The sequence below is a fragment of the Cetorhinus maximus genome, chromosome 20 (genome assembly GCF_964194155.1).
Source record: "Cetorhinus maximus chromosome 20, sCetMax3.hap1.1, whole genome shotgun sequence".
In the NCBI taxonomy this organism is placed as follows: Eukaryota; Metazoa; Chordata; class Chondrichthyes; order Lamniformes; family Cetorhinidae; genus Cetorhinus; species Cetorhinus maximus.
Genome location: NC_135898.1, coordinates 12,891,046 through 12,910,635, shown reverse-complemented (window position 1 = coordinate 12,910,635; position 19,590 = coordinate 12,891,046). Strand labels below are relative to the sequence as shown.

The 19,590-nt window shown below is 43.4% G+C and overlaps 1 protein-coding gene across 3 annotated transcripts in view; it reads right to left on the bottom strand.

Moving 5' to 3' along the window:
* LOC144694851 (transcription factor COE2) overlaps positions 1 to 19,590 on the bottom strand; it is a 257,043-nt gene that overhangs the window by 84,182 nt on the left and 153,271 nt on the right. For all 3 annotated transcript variants that reach the window (XM_078565496.1, XM_078565497.1, XM_078565498.1), the window contains exons 7-8: positions 17,527 to 17,608; positions 8,313 to 8,430 (exon numbers count right to left, since the gene is read on the bottom strand). In XM_078565496.1, coding sequence (XP_078421622.1) covers positions 8,313 to 8,430; positions 17,527 to 17,608 — 200 coding nt within the window. The remainder of the gene's footprint in view (positions 1 to 8,312; positions 8,431 to 17,526; positions 17,609 to 19,590) is intronic.

The window sequence follows — 19,590 nt, the reverse complement described above, 5'->3', positions numbered from 1 at the left end:
TGGGAGGAGGTGGCATTCAGGGTCAGCTGCCATGATGTGGTGAGGTGTACATGGGTGCAGTGCCGTAAGCGCTTCAGTGATGATCTGTGGGGAAGGGTGAGTTCTGTGTTGGCATGGGTCACTTCGCACAGCAGTTAGGAGCTGCCCACCAGCACCCACCCCTAAACCCCAGACCTCAGAGGTCTTAGACTGTGAGTGGCAAATGTCAATGAGGCAGCATCTGGACAAGGGGGTGAGCCCTGGCTGCTTGGAATGAGTGTCTCGTGGATCCAGGGTCACAAATCGGCTGAGTCCTGTGAGGTATTCCACAGGTGGCGTTGGCCAGGCTGCAATGGCACTGCAGGTACAGGGTGGACTAAACTTTCAGGAGAAGACATCCCATAACAATACCAAGATGTTGCGGACTGGCGGTGGAGCGCCCCACCTACTCATCATCACTCAATATGAGCAGGAGGCCCTGGAGCTGGAGAGGCACCATGTGCCTAAGTCAACTGGCTGCAGTGATTGGGGTGCCACAGGGAGGTAAGAGTACAGTGCACTGAGGTCAGAATGTCTGTTATTGCAACCATTCCACTCTAATCTCTATATTGGTGTGAGCCTCGAACATGGAATCCCCATTGATAGCGGGAAGACAAGGGCACCCTGATCCGGGTGCCAGGCATGCAAAGTAACAGTGTAATGACTTCAACAAATGACATGTCCTTGTTCTTCCTTTCAGGCTCACTGGCAGCTCATTGAGGTGAGGAGCCTAAAGGCCCACCACTGACCCCAGATGACAGCAACCATCACAATGCATCACACCCTCTTGGCCAAGCAGGTACCAGCACCTTGGTGGGCATTATGTTGGCAGCTAGTATCTTGGTGCACATTGGTGAGGGCACTTCACACTCGATTGAGGTACAGGCAGAGGTAGAAAGCGTCCAGGGTGCTGGCAGTCAGAGGACTGCTGGGGACCAGGAACGTGCTCAGTTAGTGGCTGATAATGGGCTTCTGGAATCGTCCCTGAGGCAGCTGATGCTGAAAATCCAGCAGGGTGTGCGGGAGGATCTGGCGGAGATACATGAGGGAATACATGCCATGGCCTCTGTTGTGGAGGTGTCCTTGTGGAGAGGGAGCAATGCAAAGACCCTCATGGTCAAGTGCACTGCCTCCTCCATGGAGAGGGTGGCAACTCTCATGGAGAAGCTCCTCCAGGAGCTGAATCAGGAGTACCTGGGGTTGAGCTCAGGCCAGCAAGCCCTCACACCAGCAATGACCTCAGGTGGTCACTGTCAGTGTGGGAGATGGATTGGGCACCCAGTATCCCAGCTAGGTGTCTGTCCATCAGTGATGAGCAGGGAGGTCCAAAGTGACCTCACATTGGCGCATGACCTGTCTGTCATCTCTGCGGACTCCTCTCAGGGAGCTCTGGATGATGGCAGCAGCTCCTCCATCCCTCTGCCAGTGACCATGGCATCTGATGAGGCTGCGGTGACTGGGGAGATGCCAGCCGTGGCACTGGCTGCTCCCTCCCAGACGGGGCCAGCACAGGCTCCACGGGCCAGAGGATGCCTGCCAAGGTCATCAAGGCCAACAGGAGAGCAGAGTGTGCCGGCAGTCTCTAATGCCGGTGTCAGGGAGGGGGGAGCACCTAGACAAAGCACCCGCACATGAAAACTTAAAGCACCTTAAGCACAACACGGGCTTATCACTGGTGATATTTTTTTCCCCCACTTATACATTAAATGTTCATTGGTGTGATGGACAATACCTATCAATTTCATTTGTATTATGTATGCCAGGCATCGTGTCATTAAATGTATTTCTGTTCAACAGGCCCCTGGGTGCTTCATTTGTTTTGCAGGTGCAGGGTAACCCATGTTGTTATGAGTGACTTGTTTGTCATTGAACTTTATTGAAATGGCACATAGTGCATGTTGTTCACCAAGCAAATGTTCCTGTCAGGTATCGAGCATGGAGCCTGCAGCCATGGCATGTGGTGGTGGTTTTTATTTGGCAGGCTAGCTGAAGGAGCGTTGGATCAAAGTGTCCCGGGTGTCCCTGCCTCCCTGGAGGTTGCCCAGGTCAGCGTCTATCCCCTCAGCGTTCTCCTGACCGTGCTCGTCCTCGGACTCACTACTGGACTCATCATCTGTTGCCAGAGCAGTTGCATCAACATCATCTTCCTCCACTGTGTCCCCTTTCCAGTGCGAGATTGTGGAGAGCGCAGCATGCAACTACTATCAGTGAAACACAATCTGGGGAGTATTGGAGTGCGCCCCCTGAACAGTCCAGGCATCGGAAACGCATCTTGAGAAGACATATGGCTCTCTCTACCACTGTCCTAATGGAGGCATGGCTCCTATTATACCACTGCTCGGCCTCTGTTCTTGGATGGCAGAGAGGCGTCTTGAGTCACCTTTTGAGGGGATAGCCCTTGTCACCCAGCAGCCATCCATCCGGTTGGGCTGGAGCACTGAACAGCCTCAGCACCTGGGAGTGTCTCAGGATGCAAGCATCATGGGAGCTGCCTGGGTGCCTTGCACAGACTTGCAGAATCTGCATCCTATGGTCACACACTATCTGCATATTCATGGACTGGAATGCCTTCCTGTTGACGAAGGCACCCGGCTCACCCGCTGGCGCCTTGATGGCCACGTGTGTGCAGTTGATTGCACCCTGGATGCGGGGGACCCAGCAATTGCTGCAAAGCTTCTGGCTCGCTCTGCCTGGCTGGCCTCGTCCTTGTGGTGGTGAATGAAAGTCAATGCACGCCTGAACAGAGCGTCTGTCACCAGTTTGACACAACTGTGGACAGCTGATTGGGAGACTCTGCAAAGATCACCCACTAACCCTGGAAAGAGCCGGACACATAGAAGTTGAGGGCCACTGTGACCTTCAGTGCTACTGGTGTGGCGTGTCCACCCACACAGTCGGAGCTGATCTCAAGGCCGATCATCTGACAGATGGAGGTCACTGTCTCCCTTGAGAGGAGGAGCCTACTTCAGCATTGCACCTCAGACATATTGAGGTAGCTGCATCGCCGCCTGTAAACCTTGGCAGCAGGATAGTGGCCTCTTCTGCGGTCCCTTCCGCCTTGGACTTCCTGTTAGCCTTGCATCCCTTGTGCCTGTGCCTCTCCTCCCACAGGTCGCTCCCCTGGAAGCTGAATAGGGACACCTGGCCTCCTCCTCCTTCTGGCCCTCTCTTCCTCCTCAGAAGAGGTGCCTCCAACAGAGACCACAATTTCCATTCCCAGGGTAAGGGAAGGCTATCTGATACCAGGATGTACCCAAGTGGTATGACACCTCCGGAGTCCTGAACTGAAGCGTTTTATTTCTGTCAAAGCAACTTTGAAGCAAAATGAAGATGTCCTGTTTACACAAGCAAGCAGCAGCAACTTATAAGCTAAAGTACAAATAACTCGCATTCACAAGCCCACTCACCCCTCTTATCCCACCCATGGATGAGATTTTTGAAAATGTGACCTGCCCGTTGCACCCATGCGATGCCTTGGGCTATGTAAACACCGAGACAATTGGTGTCTCAAGGGTCTTAACTGGCTCATTAACTAATAGCGGGCGCTCCACCGTCTTCATCGCACACCTGCCGAGTGAAATATCGCAAGGGTGCGTGATAACGTCGGGATGCACGCCTGACATCATCGCGCTTTATATTATGCTCGGGCATGTCGGGTGCGCGCCCACATGCCGAACCTAAAATTCTGGCCAAAGATTACTGGTAAAATTGGTACTCTGATAGATTTTTATTAGAGAGGTAAAAGTCCAAAGACACAGTGAAACAATGGGAATTTACATTCAAAGGGGAAAACATATATAAAGGAGATGAGGTTGTGTAGGAAAGAAGGAATTCTAAGATCTAACAAATGTGAAAAGTCTCCAGCATCTAAGCCTCAAGCTGCTGTCTAAAAAACTGAAGTCAAGAAAACTCGCTTTCAATTCGACTGTTCAGGGTATTGTGTTACTTTGCCTGGGTCTTTTAAAATCTATGTGTCTTATTGTTGCCTTAAAGGAGTTAGATTAATCAAGGGAGTCATAAGTTATTATAGTAGTAATTTGTAAACCTATGTATGTGCTTAAAATCATTTTATTTTATTTAATAAAGGTTTAATTTAGTTTTTTAAGAAACCTAGAAGACTTGGTGGCCTTTTTACTGAATTCAAAGCCCACATCTCGAAATAAGTACAAATTGCAAATAGTGTGGCAGATGCTTGAAGTTTCCCTCTGGGATTTGGGCAGCTTGGCATTTACCATCCACCTTCCATAACACTTGAGAACTTGAAGCGTTATCTAAATGATTACAAGACAGGCACGCTCCATTTGCCCCAAAATGTACCAGAGGTACAGAATCTGTGTGGTCAACACTGTTGTTATTAAGTTCGGTAGTATTCAACACTGTTGTTTACATTATTTCATTTATTTTCCTCAAAGTGTCAGTTCTATATGTGAGCCTGACATTGAGTGCCAGCAAGGCTATTTGACCATGCAGATCATTGCCTGAGGGGATGATTTCCTTCACTTGATTCTAGGTAGCACCATCCTAAGAATTTGTGAAGATTTACTCTGCTTAGTGATTTGATTGAAACAATTCAACTACATGCAACGATGGCAGAAATCATCCCTCCTCGTGTCTATTCTTGAAGTGGAGTCTGTTTCTTCTCTCCTCAGCCCCTAGGGCCACTGAAGTCAAGTCTGGCAGCCCAACTCTGGCTCTATCTGAATTCAACTAACAGATTAGAAATTGAGCATGGAAAGATTATTATTAAAGAAGGAGAAGAAAATCCTGAAATGGATATGATATAAAGAGTCTCACGTGGCAGCTCTCAGGGTGACGAAAGAGGCAATCGTATATTACCCGTTATATTATTGATGGTAAGAGGTAAAAATGTGTCTGCTCATATGGCCAGTAGATTAATGAGCATGAGGTTCAGTAGAGGCAGGTATGCTTCTTTACTCACTTCCCACTACATCCTGTTAAAACAGTTCAGTCACCATCCCAGCCATCCCCAGACTAACATTTCCTGAAGTTCAGCTGTACCCACTTAACACAGCAGCACAGGGAAACCTGGGTGCACATTTCCATTTGGAACTGAGCATATCAGGCAGGGAAGAATCACAGTCTGTCTTCAACTTCACGATTTCTCACCCTGTCAGAAGCTATATGGTTTCAAGGCCACATCCAAGCTCAATCCATCACCTCAAGCTTAGTGCTGACAGGGTCAGAGGAGAGCATGAAGGGTTCTGGCAGCATGCCAAATATTCGAGCTGTGTCTGAGCTGCTAGTCAATCACTTTCAATCAGTCTTGGAAGAAAAAATGGAATATTTTTTTGCTCTGATTCCTGGGATTTTATTCATGACATCATGGACAGGAAATTAACACCATTGCAAATCCTTGACTGATTTAATCATATTTCACAGTACAATGTTGGTGTTTTAACTCTTAAACTTAATAAGGCTTGTTAACATTGTGCAGCCTTACACAACATGCCTTTGGACAATGAGTATTTTCAACTAGTCTGTAAAAGTGTCTTTATGGATTGTACAAACATTTCTGTAGTACAGTACAACTTCTGGGCATCTGAACCATTGAGAGACTTTGCTGCTGATTCTGCTGTGAATCTTTGGAAACCTTAGAAGCCCTTAAAAACCTTGTTAAGGTTTCAATAGCACCATAGAACCTTTGAGGAACTGGACCATCTTGAGGCATCACTAAAATTTACAAAATGCTGGAGGACCTTTGGGAGCCAGAATCTTTAAAGACATCCAAAATGTTTGTGTAATATGTCAGATCTAACCACATCTCATTTACAGTTCTATACTTGCATTAATTCCAAATCCGCTGTTTTCCAAATTGCTCAAATATAGGCATTGCAGAAGGCTATATTAAAAGAAGAACGTAAACAACAATTCTTGTTCTCTGTGGGAAACTAGTTTAATGTCTGGGAGCCAAAGCCGATGTGTCCATTAGCTTTCCCTCCTTCAGTCACCATTTGGTGTGTCATTTTTGATGTCCTTGAACCGTTTGTGAAGATTGTTTGCCAGGAGTGCCAAATGACTATATTGTGTTCTTCAACACACTCTTCTTAGCCTCTTTATTTTCAAAGACAATTCTATTTCCTTTTTTCAAAAATGTTCTGCTCAGTGTACTAATGTGTTAATGCTGGGAAAGGGAATGCTTCTATTTTAGGTACCTCATGCCTAACGTACACTTAAGTTAATTAAGCACAGAGGAAAATCTTCATGTGCTCCCAACACCTACTCAGCTTCAACCTCAGAAAAGCTCTTTCTGTTGCACCAGTGGGATATTTCTCCATTTTCCATCTGGAGGAAAAATTTTCCACGAATCCCAGTTAGCTACAGTTTGTGCTATTGGATATGACGTGATGGCCGTATCTCCTTGGAGTTGGGTTAAGACTGTCCTGAATTAATTTCACATAGGATCCTTCCTACCAACAGACTGACTTTTATCCCAGCAGCCTGGGCAGAGTTTGAGTCAGATCCGCAGAGCTGAATCAGTATCTCCCTGCATCACCCAGTCCCGATCCTTTTGTAATTTTGATTGCGTTCCCACACAGGAAAGTGAATTAGACAGATAATTTGCTTTGATCCAACATTTCCCTGCACATTTTGGAGAAAAAAATATGTTTTGACTATTGACCTGAATTTCAGGGTCAAAAAAAATTGCATTCATGGCATATTTTAGATTTTTTTGAAGGGAAGAGTAAATTTAATTCTTCTTCAGATGAACAGTGTTTGTGCTCAGTGTGGTTATTTTTCTTTGTTTAAGTCATGCACTCCCACTTGAATGGAAGCAACTGACTGTAACCTGACAATGTACTAATTGACCAACCTGAGATTAGCACATCCTTTATTGTGTCACCAAGCTATTTCCATATCAGGCCTCCCTTGTGGTCTACCTGACTGAATAACACTGTTATTGATGCCAACCTAAGGGCAATTTTTGGGGATCATGGACATCTGCCCACTAATAACTTGGTTATTCACTTGAAAAACTTGATAAACTTGTAAAAATATGAAATATATTATGTCAGCGAGTTTTAAGACTTCCGAATAATGTCATCAGCCCCGGCTTAGATTTAAATCTTTTTGCCCAATGTTTAAGTACAATGTTCAAACATGCTATTCCATCCAAGTACGTTTCACAAACATTAAGCATTAATGACTTTGAAAAGCTGAAGTAAAATCAGAGTAGCCTTGTCTGGGTGGTAACAAACATTGCCTGAAAGTCAGACATGTCTAGGTTCAAGCCTCACTCCAAAAATTAAGATAATATTTCATTGCGGGACTGAGTGATTGATGTATTATCAGAGATGTCATTTTTCAAATGCGAGGTTAAACCAAGACCCCATTAACTTGTTCAGGTGAGCATAAACGATTCTTTTGCCACCATTTGGCTAACATCTATCCCTTAGCCATCACCACTAAGCTGCTTGTGGGGCCTTACTGAGCACAAACTGACTACTGTGTTTGGCTAATTGTATGAAGTGCTGATAATAAGAAAAGTGCCACATAAATGCAATTTCTTCCTGTTCTTACAGTCCACAGGTTTTACAACCCATCCATCTTCTCCCAACGCTTTTTGACCTGAACATGATATGCCTGGGTTTGCCATTTTAAATAATTATGCCACAATCAAACAATCTATTCTGTAAAGTCTGAACATATTGGTGAATCTGCTTACATTTCTTGGTGTAAAACTTGGATTAACGAAAATACTCTTTCCAAAAATATCTTGCAGTACTCTTCATTTAAAAAAAAATATTGAGTTCCATGGCCACGGGACTTCCTTAGATTTTCTCTTTAAAACCACTTATTGCATTTAATTTAATACCTGTGTCAATCTTGCTGATCGACTCCTGAGGCCAGAATCCCAACCAGTGTCTCAGGAATGCTATAGCACACTGCACCATGGATTGAAGGCACATAGTTGTGTGCCTGTGAATACCCATACAGTGAAATCATGATTCCAATGTGAAGGCAGTTGCTAAAATGGAGACTAGACACTACCTCATCAGAGGAGAAAAATATCCCATGGAACATTAAGTAGTTCTATTTGAATAAAGCCCTTTCATGTGGAAGCTGAGTAATTCCCGCTTTGCCGCCGCCTTGTGCACAGCAATAAATGAAACAGGAACAGCACTGAATCCAATTTATGTTCTCATGGGCGGGCTTGCCATTAACCCAGGCCCAGAGACACACACAGCAGGTGGAACTGGCATCAGTGACAATTGCTAGCTTACAGCAGATTACGTGCATAAGTAGCCTTAATACCCAAGAGAAAAAGGACATACCTTCTGTGGGGTCAAGGCGACGGGCCCTTCGTCCATGCTTGGAGTTGTTGTGCACAAACATGTTGTCAGAGACAGCCAGTACATGACCGTCTACGTTAATTGTTGTTGATAAAACAACCTGTAAAGCAAGGCGCAGGAAAATATAACTTACTGTGAATCTGGCTTGCAAAGACATTCTTCATATGGTGATCCAAATCTCCAAACTTACGCTTCCCAACAAGCAATGAATGAATCCTGAAGATATTATAAATGGGACTTAGAAAGCTTGAAAGTAGCTCCCAAAGTTACGCTTCCCAACAAGCAATGAATGAATCCTGAAGATATTATAAATGGGACTTAGAAAGCTTGAAAGTAGCTCCCAAAGTGTCTTGTTTACCTGATGTGCATTGCACCACACAGACCAGGAATGCTCCAGGTGTCTTCCATTATCAGTGGTGAACGAGCTAATCCTAGTTAGGCCAACAGGAGTGTTATTTTTGTCATCTATACCCTGACTGAAGGAGGGAAAATATCAGCCAGTTTTCCTACTCGTATTTTCCATGCAGGGAGGGCCATTTAAGTTGTGTTTTAAATGGGTCTACAGGGATATTGATTTGTTTCTGAAGGGAACTAAGATTTAAGAGGTATTGCAAAATTGGGTTGCTTCGATTGATTTCTGAAAATGGCGTAGGTTTGTTGAGGACCTGTTCATAATCTAAACTCACATCGTAGTGAAGTACCAAGTGAGTACCGTATTATCAGAGATGCAATCTGACTTCAAATTAAGGCCCAATCAGATGAATGTTGAAGATCTTCAGGCACCATTCAAAGAAGAACTAAGCCCTGAAGTTTTCAGTCGACAGGCGGGCTCGGCAGGAGCAGGTGGGGTCGGTCACAGAGCCGATCGGCTCTGCGCCGCCATTTTACGCGGACAGGCCAATTAATGCCCAGTGTAAGACTCGAGCTGTAGTGCTCAGAGCTACTTGTGCGGGCGGGGGGAGAATGGAGAATTGGGGCCAACGCATGCACGTGAAAAAGCGCTTCAATCGTGCCTGAGGGAGATTGAATTGATATTGAAATAATTAAATAAATGAAGACTGTGTCACATGAGATGGGACATGTTTTTATATCTCAGAAAAATTATTTATTTAATAAAAGCTTTAGGAAACCTCATCCTGCTCGTGGATGAGGTTTCCTAAAAAACGCAAAGGCCGCTTGGCCTTTTCGCCTACCCGCCAACGTTAAGGCTGGATGGCCAGTGTTAAAAATTACAGTAATTACTTCCTTAATGGCATTAAAAGACCGTTTAAATATCGGCAGGCATGCAGCCGACTCTGGCGCACCCCCACTGAACGAAACATCGCGAGACAGCGTGATGACATCAGGACACACGCCCGATGTCATCACGCGTCATTTTACATGTCAGCATGTGGGGCCCACCCCCACACACTGACTGAAAAATCCTGCCCTAAGAGTTGCTCCAATGTCCTGGTCAATATTCCTCCCTTAACAAAAACCGCAATAACTCAATTAACTCCTCTTTCCTTCTGTTGCTGTTTGTGGGATCTTGCTTTGTAAAAATGGTTACCACATTTGCCTCCACAACAGAGCCCCATTCTTTGAAGCAATTCATTGTACTTGGTTTTTTGAAATATTTCTGCAAGATGTGGTAATATACTTTTAAATTCAAATTTTCTACTTTCTTGTGGGGATGTCTGAAAATATATTTTTAGAAATGGTTGTAATTTCATAGATTATATGGAGCTCTTGTCTTATTGAACAGCTTGTGGCAAACACTGATATCTTGACATTTCTAGAAATTATTATTCATTTGAAATTTGTTCACAGTTGTGAAACTTTTTGATACAAAACTAGTTGACAATGTTAACACATTATAAAAAAGCTTACATGATTAGTAGTTGCGTTAAAACCTTTAACAGCCAAAGGGTATGTGTATGTGTATTTGAGAAGTGCAGGCCCAAAACTGTTTGTACATATTGGGTTAGATTATTGCTGCCAAAGCTTTGAGATATTTCGAGTGAAAATTCTGAAGCAAAAAGGCCCCTTTGTCTTTGATGCCAGTTGGCTGTGAAGAATGGCAGACAGATAAGAGCAAGAGGGACTGGGATGAGAGAACAAAGCAATGTACAGGACTGACTGAGACTATTAAAGTCCATTAGATTGATTCCAAGTCCAAAAAATGTCATGCGTCACTCCATAGCCTCACAAGATTCAGTAACTTCCTTCGCTAAATATACATCCATTTCCCCTGTTGAATTTGCCAACCTGCTAAATTTGTCTCCCTGGAGTCAGTTCCACACATTCACTGCCTCTATGTAAAATAGTTAATAGTTAAATCTAAACTATATGTTGACCTTCCCTATTATGGACTGGAAACTGTACCTCTATATGCCTGGAGAGAGTACAGAGGAGATTTACAAGAATGTTGCCAAGTCTTGAAAATTGCAGTTATGAGGAAAGATTGGAAAGGCTAGGGTTGTTTCTCTTAGGGGTGACCTAATTATAATGTACAAAATTATGAGGGCCTAGATAGGGTATATAGGAAAGACCTGTTTCCCCATCTGTTACCAGGGGTAGAGATTTAAGGTGACTGGTAGATGGATTAGAGGCAGCATAAGGAAAAACCTTTTCACCCAGAGGGTAGTAGGCATCTGGAATTCACAACCTAAATTGATGGTTGAGGCTGCACCTGAAGTGCTGCAACCTGCAAAGCTTTGGACCAGGTGCTGGAAGTGGGATTAAAAATGAGCAGTTAATTTATTTTCTTTTGTTTTGGCTGGCGCAGACATGGTGGGCTGAATGGCTCTTTCTGTGCCATAACTTTTCTATGATTCTGGAGGTAAGAGGGACAACGGAGGAATGTATCAGCTGAAAGAGATGAGATAAAACTAAATAAGGCAAGGTTTATTTTGGTCACTTCCTGAAACAGCATCTGCATCCATGAAATGCTTCTCTGAATTCATCAGTTGAACAGAAAATATGAATATAATTTGTTACCTGACAAAAGCATATATAGAAACATAGAAACATAGAAAATAAGAGCAGGAGTAGGCCATTTGGCCCTTCGAGCCTGCTCCGCCATTCAGCATGATCATAGCTGATCATCCAACTCAATAGCCTGCTCCTGCTTTCTCCCCATATCCTTTGATCCCTTCCGCCCTTTGTCTTCAAATGACTGCTGCAGTGCTTTAAGTAGCTGCAGCGGTGCCAACAATTTAGTTTTCCTGACTATGTGAGATCCCAGCTATGAGAGCTTGCATTGAATATATCAATGAATCACAAAGTCTGACAAGAATGGCTACAGAAAGCATAGATTGGTGCATTACTGTAATGCACAATAGTCCTATCAATCAAATCCTGAAACTGAAAACTTCATGCCAATGTCTTATATCTAGTATCCAGTAGAAATAGTAAAATCCTAACTGTGTTGATAAAGAACTAATTTATGATTTTGTAATACCGGGTGCACAAAAGAAAATTACATCGGAGTGAGAAAAAGGCTAGAAATTGAGCAGAAAAGGTGAAGCAACAGAGAAGACAGAACTGCAACAGAAGGTCAGAATGAAGATTAATGCAGTGAAATGGAAGAAAATGCTTGAATGATTTATAGACCAATAATGTATCATTGATCGGGTGGCAACCAGGATCGGAATTATAAGAGCTATTTATTTAATACATGATGTGTGTTAGGATTCTGTGCGGTTCATGAATTCAATTTTTTTTTAACAAGCACTTGAGTTTTTACTGAGACATGACCTCCTGATATTGGGTGAATGACAGGGTGGAGCGTGGGATAGAGTGGGTAGGTGAGGAGACATAAGATATGCTGCTGAGATACCATTGGGTCAGTCTTGTGAGTTTTCTAACAGCTAATTCAACAATAGCAATGATAGAGCCCTGTGAATTGGCCACACACCTGTCTGCTTTCTGTGCCAACAGTGGTGTGTGCCATAAAGGAAGATTATTGAGGGGAAGAACTTCAAATGAGTAGAGGGAAGTTTAAAATGTTAGTCTTGCCACTAATCTTTCCTCTCAAAGATCAGCACTGGAGCTCTGCTCCTGGCCTAGCTTGTTAAGCTGGTGAGTAGGCAGTGTGTTCACCCAGGATTAATCACTAGACTATGCTAAATTAGATGCTCTCAAGCATGGAAGCAGTGATTACAGAATAATACAAAACAAAAGGCCATTCATCCCATCATGACTGTCCTGAGTCTTTGATAGAACTAACCAATGATTTCAACTGTGCTCATGTTCCCCATACTCCTGCAATTCCTTTCCCCTCATCTATTTAGCCAATTTCCTTTTGAAAGTTGCAATTGAATCAGCTTCCACCATCATTTTTGGGCTGTTTTATTCCAGATCACAAAAACTTGCTGCGTCAAAAAATGTTTCCTCGTGTCACTTCTGGTTCTTTTGCTAATCACCTTAAATCTGTGTTTTCAGATCACTGACCCTTCCACTGCCAGAAACAGTTTTTGCTGCTGCTAGAATTAGCCTCAGCACCCTACACTAGGCAAGAGATGAAAATTAGCTATAGTTCTGATCTTGATTGTGTGAGTGGGCAAGTAAGGGTAAAAATAAGATCAGGCTGAGCTAGAATGTCCCCCACACTCTTAAAGTCCAGGCTAACATATGAATAATAGCTACTTGGGTGAGATTACAATGGACAGCTAGTTTTTGCAAAAACTGCATCTTGGTCTTCAGGAGCGACAGGGAGGGATTAACAAAATTAATTTCTTGCATCTGGCAAACATAAAGGCATCTGTGGAAGACCCATGTTTGGGATGTAACATAATCTGTGAAATGAGTGAATCAGTCTACTTAATCATTTAAACGAGGTTGCCGTAATGTGTTGTGATTGCAGCGGGGAGGGCTGAGCACTTTGGCCAGTGCCAGCGATTGTCCCTCTTGTCAGTTTTCCGGGTCACTGAAACTGACCCGATCCATCTGGTATCTATCAGTCATCTCCCGACAGCTTCCTGAAACACCTCCCTCTATTTCCTGTTCCCTTTTCTTCTGCATTGCTTGGCTTTCAAAACTGCAATCCACTGAACTCGGATCCAGGGGGTCGGTTACAATCCCACACAAATCCCCAAAACGCTGGGTATAAATCCTTCCAGCTACAAAAACTTCTTGCATCTTGTAAAAGCAATCAGGATTGGGATTTGAAGATTTTTTTTCCCATGATCTATATTTTCTGCTTGTATTGTAATCTGTTAAATGCTAAGTCTGCCAGAAAAGCATATATTATGATTAAATGCAAACTTTGCGATGATTTTGGGATCTATGTTGACCATTTACCTATAGTCGATTCTGAGATATTTCCCATTCCATTTGATAGTGCTGAATTGCCTAATTGTGTTGTTATGACATTTAAAAAAAAAATTTGTGTTCCTTAAGATGAGAAATATCAATGCTGTGGAATGGAATACTTTACTGTGTCAAGCATCCAGCATCAGGATCAAGCATTCCCAGGTCGAATTAAGTTCAGGTAAAAAAGCAAAATACAAATCTCACCACACTGCCCTAACAAACACTTGCAGTTAACTGACAGCAAGATTTTGGTGCAGAGTAACTTCAATGCCCAATCAAGTATTTTAAGTTTAAGTAAATTATGGAGCATATATATTAAAGTTTCCTCTGGCATTCATGCAAAATACTGCAAATGCTGGAAATATGAAATTAAAAACCAAGTGCTGGGAAAACTCAACAGGTCTGGCAGCATCTATGGAACGAGAAACAGAATTAACGTTTCAAGTCCAATTTCTGTTTTTACTTCAAAGTTCGCTTGAGACTGTCCCACCAGACATCCCAGGGTTAGGTGCAGCATGGACGAGATGCAAAATAATGTTTCTCCTACACTGCTCTATAATCTTTCTATGTTTAGATACACCATCAGTTAGGTACAATAAAGCCCTATCTAGACTGCCCACTCAGACACTCCCAAGTTCAGATGCAACATTGTGAGATGCAGAATAAAGCTCCCTCTGCACTGTTCTCTCAAACATTCCCAGCTAAGTGTCAGCATGGTTTAAATGCAGAGTTAGGCTGCCTCTTACACTGTTCCATCAAGCATTCTGAGGATAGGGATAACATTTGTGAGATACAGTAAAACTCCGTCTACAGTGTCCCATCAAATACTTCAGGGTCAGGTGCAACATGGTGAGATGCGGCAAAAGCTTTGTCTACGCTATCCAAGCAATGTGCCTCAGTCAAAATCAGTAGAATATTCCCACTGGGCCAATGGAACATTTCATTCTTCCATTTCTGCCACAGGCACCCAGTGGTCTTTCTAAGTGAGATTGCTAAATTATGAGACAGTTTTGTACTGTAGATCAGGGAGGACAGCAGGGAGTGAATTGGGACTGCCAGAACTAATTCTACTTGAGATCCTCAATGAAGATGGATTTAAACTAAGATTCTGAGAAGTGAATTAATGCCTCCATCTAGCCCAACCCACCTCTCCCAAAGGTAATTTATTTTGAAACTTCTCAGGACCAAGAAGATGGTTAAAAAGTATTTCTTGCTTTCAAGAGGAGTTCCTCATTGTCTTATGTACCCTCCAATGAGGTACTGAGCCATACAGATCAGGGAATCTTGGGTTCAATCCTGGGTGCCCCTTAGGTTGAGTTAGTCAATCTCAGCCAGGGTAGTGGTAGCATATGCTGTAATTGTGAAGCAGTGCTACAGTTGGTGTTACTGGGATTGGGAAAGAGAAAAGCATTCAGGGTTCTCACTTCACAGGGGAAACATTTTTTATTGGGGACAGCCTGAATTTTTGCTCCCAGGTTGGGAGCGCAGGGCTAGGATAAATCCTGACCCTGCAAACCCCAACTACCAATAAGTGCCCGAGAAGGTTAGATTTTTTGTCCGGGGGTGGTGGTGGGTAATATTTGGGAGTGGTGGTAGGCAACCCTGGAATGAGTGTGGAGTTGGGCTGGGTATGTACCGGCACTGTGTGGAAGTGTTTTAAAAAGCAATAAAACATAACACAGACCTCCAGCCTTCACCTTACATTTCCTCACCCACCCCCCCACTGATACCACACACTCCCTAAGCCCCATCCATGACTACCCATGCCACTCATGCCCCCTCACCCACCACCCCCATGACTCCTCATACCCTCCATACCAATGTATGGCCCTTTATAGCCCCTGTCCAACCCGCCCCACAACCATAACCCTTTTGCCATTCCAATTCATGTAATATCCACCATGGGCAGACCTCAGGACGCATGCTGAGATTAAGTAAAGTTACTAAGTGTCTGTGGAAGAATTCACTTATTCAAAAAAAACACTCTCATTGATTAAAATCCCATTCACTACATTTAACTTCCTTTAACCCCTTATAAAAATAAGTACTGGAATTTATATTCCCACTTCAAAGAGTCTATAACTACTTAGAGCTGTCAATCAAACTGTGAACTGAGAGGCACACCACTGTGATAACAGGAGGTATGAATTAAGTCATGCAACACTAATCCAGAAAACCCTCAGGCTTATGTTAATGGAGTGAAAGAGCATACATTATTTTTTTTAAACGCTGCAGTTTTTCTTTTACAAATATTTAAAAGGCAGAAGTTTTAAATGCCTTCACAGTTTGACAGTTCCTTTTGACAGTTCGAATGAGCTTGACAGTTCCAATGAGACTAACATTTCAAATGAGTTCATGGCCAGAAATTTTAGCTTGGCGGGTGGGCACCTGCCCAAGTGTGAAATGACGCGCTATGCCATTGGCGAAGTGTGCAGGCATCATCGCGCAGTTGTGCGATAGTTCGGTTGGCAGGCGCGCGCCAGAATTGGCAACGTGCCTGCTGACAAATAAAAGGCCTATTAAGGCCTTTAAGCTATCAATTGTCATTAATTTTACACTGCCCATTCAACTGCTCATTCAACCTAATGGCTGGCAGACAAGCAAAAAGGCCAAGCGGCCTTTGCAATGTTTTAGAAACCTCATCCATGGACGGGATGAGGTTTCCAAAAGCAAATACAAATGAAATATAAACTTTATTTTTTAATTTAAAAAATGTCTCTGCACATGTGACAGAGTCATGAGGGGACATGTTTCATTACATTTTTCTGTGCTTTATTAATTTAATCAATATCTTCATCTCCCTGAGGCAGCTCTGTGCCTCAGGGACACTATTCAATGCTCTCTCGCGCACATGTGCAAAGTTTGTGCTGGGCCTGCTCGCCCTCTCCCCTCCGCCCGCACAGGCAGCGCTCAGCGCTGCCACTCACATATCACGCTGGGCGGGCCTTAATTGGCCCACCAGCATGAAATCGCAGTGTGCTGTTGATCGCGGGCAGCGGTCGGCTTCCCGACCGCCCCCACCTGCTCTGCCGATCCTGCACACCAAGGGCAAAATCCTGCCCTGTGCATTTTTTTAATGAATATTCATGTCTAATTTTAACAATCTCAATGGGCAGCTTCCCTTTCCCAAAGGTCACCTGATCTCTTTTAAAGATGTCCTGGGACCACAACCAAAAGGGTACCTTCCCTGTTTAAATGAGTATCCCACATCCAAGCAACTCAACAAGCTTAGACCTGCTCCTGCACACGTTGAGTTTCCTGCACTTAACTGATGAAAATATGACATGACTGGAGGCAGCTAACCCTAATGAACCATACATGTGCAACTCAGAACCTGCCCCCACTCCCTCCCTCACAAAAATGGCATGTGCAGTGTTTAGGGGCGAGACTTCTGGGTCCGGGCTTCTGGATTCTGTCCCAATCTTGTGTTTCGCTGGATGCTGCAGCAGTTGAGGTGCTTCAACTGATTTGAGTGAGGAGAGAACCCAATCCTCCTGGTCACTATTACTGTATATGCTGACAAGTATGAAGAACTTGGAACCAGACAGCTGCTGTTACCCATGAAACCCCCTAATTCAGCATGAGTCAATTCTTTTGAGTAGAAAATTGAGAGGACAAAAATAATGGGAGTATTACACTCCATTCACCAATTATAATGGAAAAATTGTGCAAAGCCATGCTCTCCAATTTGTACAAAATGGAAGTAAGATATGCCTCCGCAGTCATTTTCGTAACAACAGAAAATTCAGACCAACATCTCTGGTGGACATCATTACCTACATTTTGTTCACAAATGTAAAGAACTCACCAGAATAATGATGTCCCTTTCCAGAGAAAACTTCAGCCTGACTTGATTGTATGGTGACACACTTAGGGACAGATGTGGAATTTTAAACAGTACCTGAAATCGGCGCATGTCTCGTGGGTTCCCAGCTGTTTTCAAACAATTCTGATTGCACTTGAGGAAGAACTTTAAGAAGAATCTGAAAACAAAACAGAAATTCCTTTTCAATATAACACTGCAATAAAATCCATTTGCTCCCACACCTACATCAGGAAAAATGCCTCATGTGCAGATCAAATGAATTAAAGTGAGTGAAACTGTCAGTCCCTAGCAAAAGATGGAATTAGACAGGACACAAAAGTACAGCAAGACAGAGAACAAATAGGGGCAGAGAGGAGGAGAGTAGGCAGATGTACAGAAAAAGTCTAATTTGCAGAGAGGGAAAATGGAGGCGGTAAGTGAAGTGGGCAGTTTGGGAAGGTATAGAAAGAGAAGCTCAGGAAGAGGGGAAAGTGAGGCAGACGGACTGAGGCAATTCCATTGGGGGATGAAACTGAAGGACAGGTAGACAGACAGGGCAGATAAATGGATGGAATTGGAGCCAAACAAAGATGGATAAGAAAATTCAGGAAAAAATATGCTGAAAAAAATGCTTGGTCCCAGGAAAGACTGAGTTTGTCTTTTCGATGCTTAAACCAAAATAAAGACTGACTGATTCTTGTTAAATAAAGTGAAACAGTTAAAGAATTTGTTGGACTCGATACTTCTTTTCTCCTGATAATTTGCTTATGTCCACCCAGTATGGAAATAAGCTGAATGGACCAAAAAGCTCTCACAATTCAGCCCCAAACTTGCCCATTTTGCTGGATACTGCAATTGAGGTACTTCAACTGTCCTAAGTGCCCCTGCACTAGAGGAGTGAACCCAAGTCTCCTGGTATGTATGACAGGCATGAAGAACTTGAAACCAGAGAGCTGCTGTTACCCACGGAACTTCTAATTCGGCATGAGTCAATCCTTTTGAGTAGAAAATTGTGAGGAAAAGGTGATGAGAGCATAATACTCCATTCACCAATTTTAATGGAATAATTGACATTTGTGTAAAGCCATGCTCCCCAATTTACACCAAATGAAAGTAAAATATGGCAACTCATTTTATATTCCATCAGTTATGATTTTATTGAGAGCTGAAATAACAATAGAATAAGTTGCATACATGTTTTTGAGTGCAAAATGTACTCTTATGTTCCTAATAGCCCCTCATTCACTCTATGAATTGAGAGCGAGTCACAATGAAGGCTCTGGTGAAACATTGAGGTTAAATACTTCAGCTGATACTCGCCTGGCATCTAGCTATCAACACACAATTCTATTACTGTAATTTACTTTCACAAACCCACTGCCATATCAAGTCCTTCTTTGCTCCAGTGTTTACACATACCTATGTGCTTGGTTGCAAAACAAGACCAACTTCAATATATTAACAGAACAGACATACTGGGGTTGGTGTCCTTATTTTTGACCAACAACATTCTTCTTATTTATTTCACTGCATGGTGCCAATTGATTCTGGGAGTTTCTTACTTTCCTCACCCCACAGCAATTCACTCCCTTCCTTGTCTTAAGGGGAAATTTCTGTCCCCAGTCAATATCCGTGGCTAGCTTTTGTCCCTATGGAGAACCCTTCCAAAGAACTGGTACAGGTATGATGGGCTCAATGGCCTCCTGTGCTGTGTCATGCTAGGATTCTCTGCATAAGGACCATAGGCTGTTTGCGCCCTCTAATGTCACTGTAGCGGAGACCAGGGATCAAATCTGGATCAACTTGCATTTATATCACATCTTTAAGATAGTAAAATCTCCAAAACGCTTCACAGAAGCTTTAGCAAATAAAATTTCACCTCAGCCACAAAAGGTGATTTAACGCAGAAGAAGTGGGTTTTAAGGAGTATCTTAAAAGAGTAGATAAGGATAGAGAGGCAGAGACATGTAGGAAGGAAATTCCAGCACTTAGGGCTCAGACAGCTTCAGGCACTGCCACCAATGATCAAAATTGAGGAATTGCGAGGCCAGAACTAGAACATGGCACAGATCTGGAAGGATTGTAAGTCTGGAAGAGGTTTCAGAGATGACCACAGAGAGACTTAAAAACAAGGATGAAGTTTTAGATGAAGATTTAATA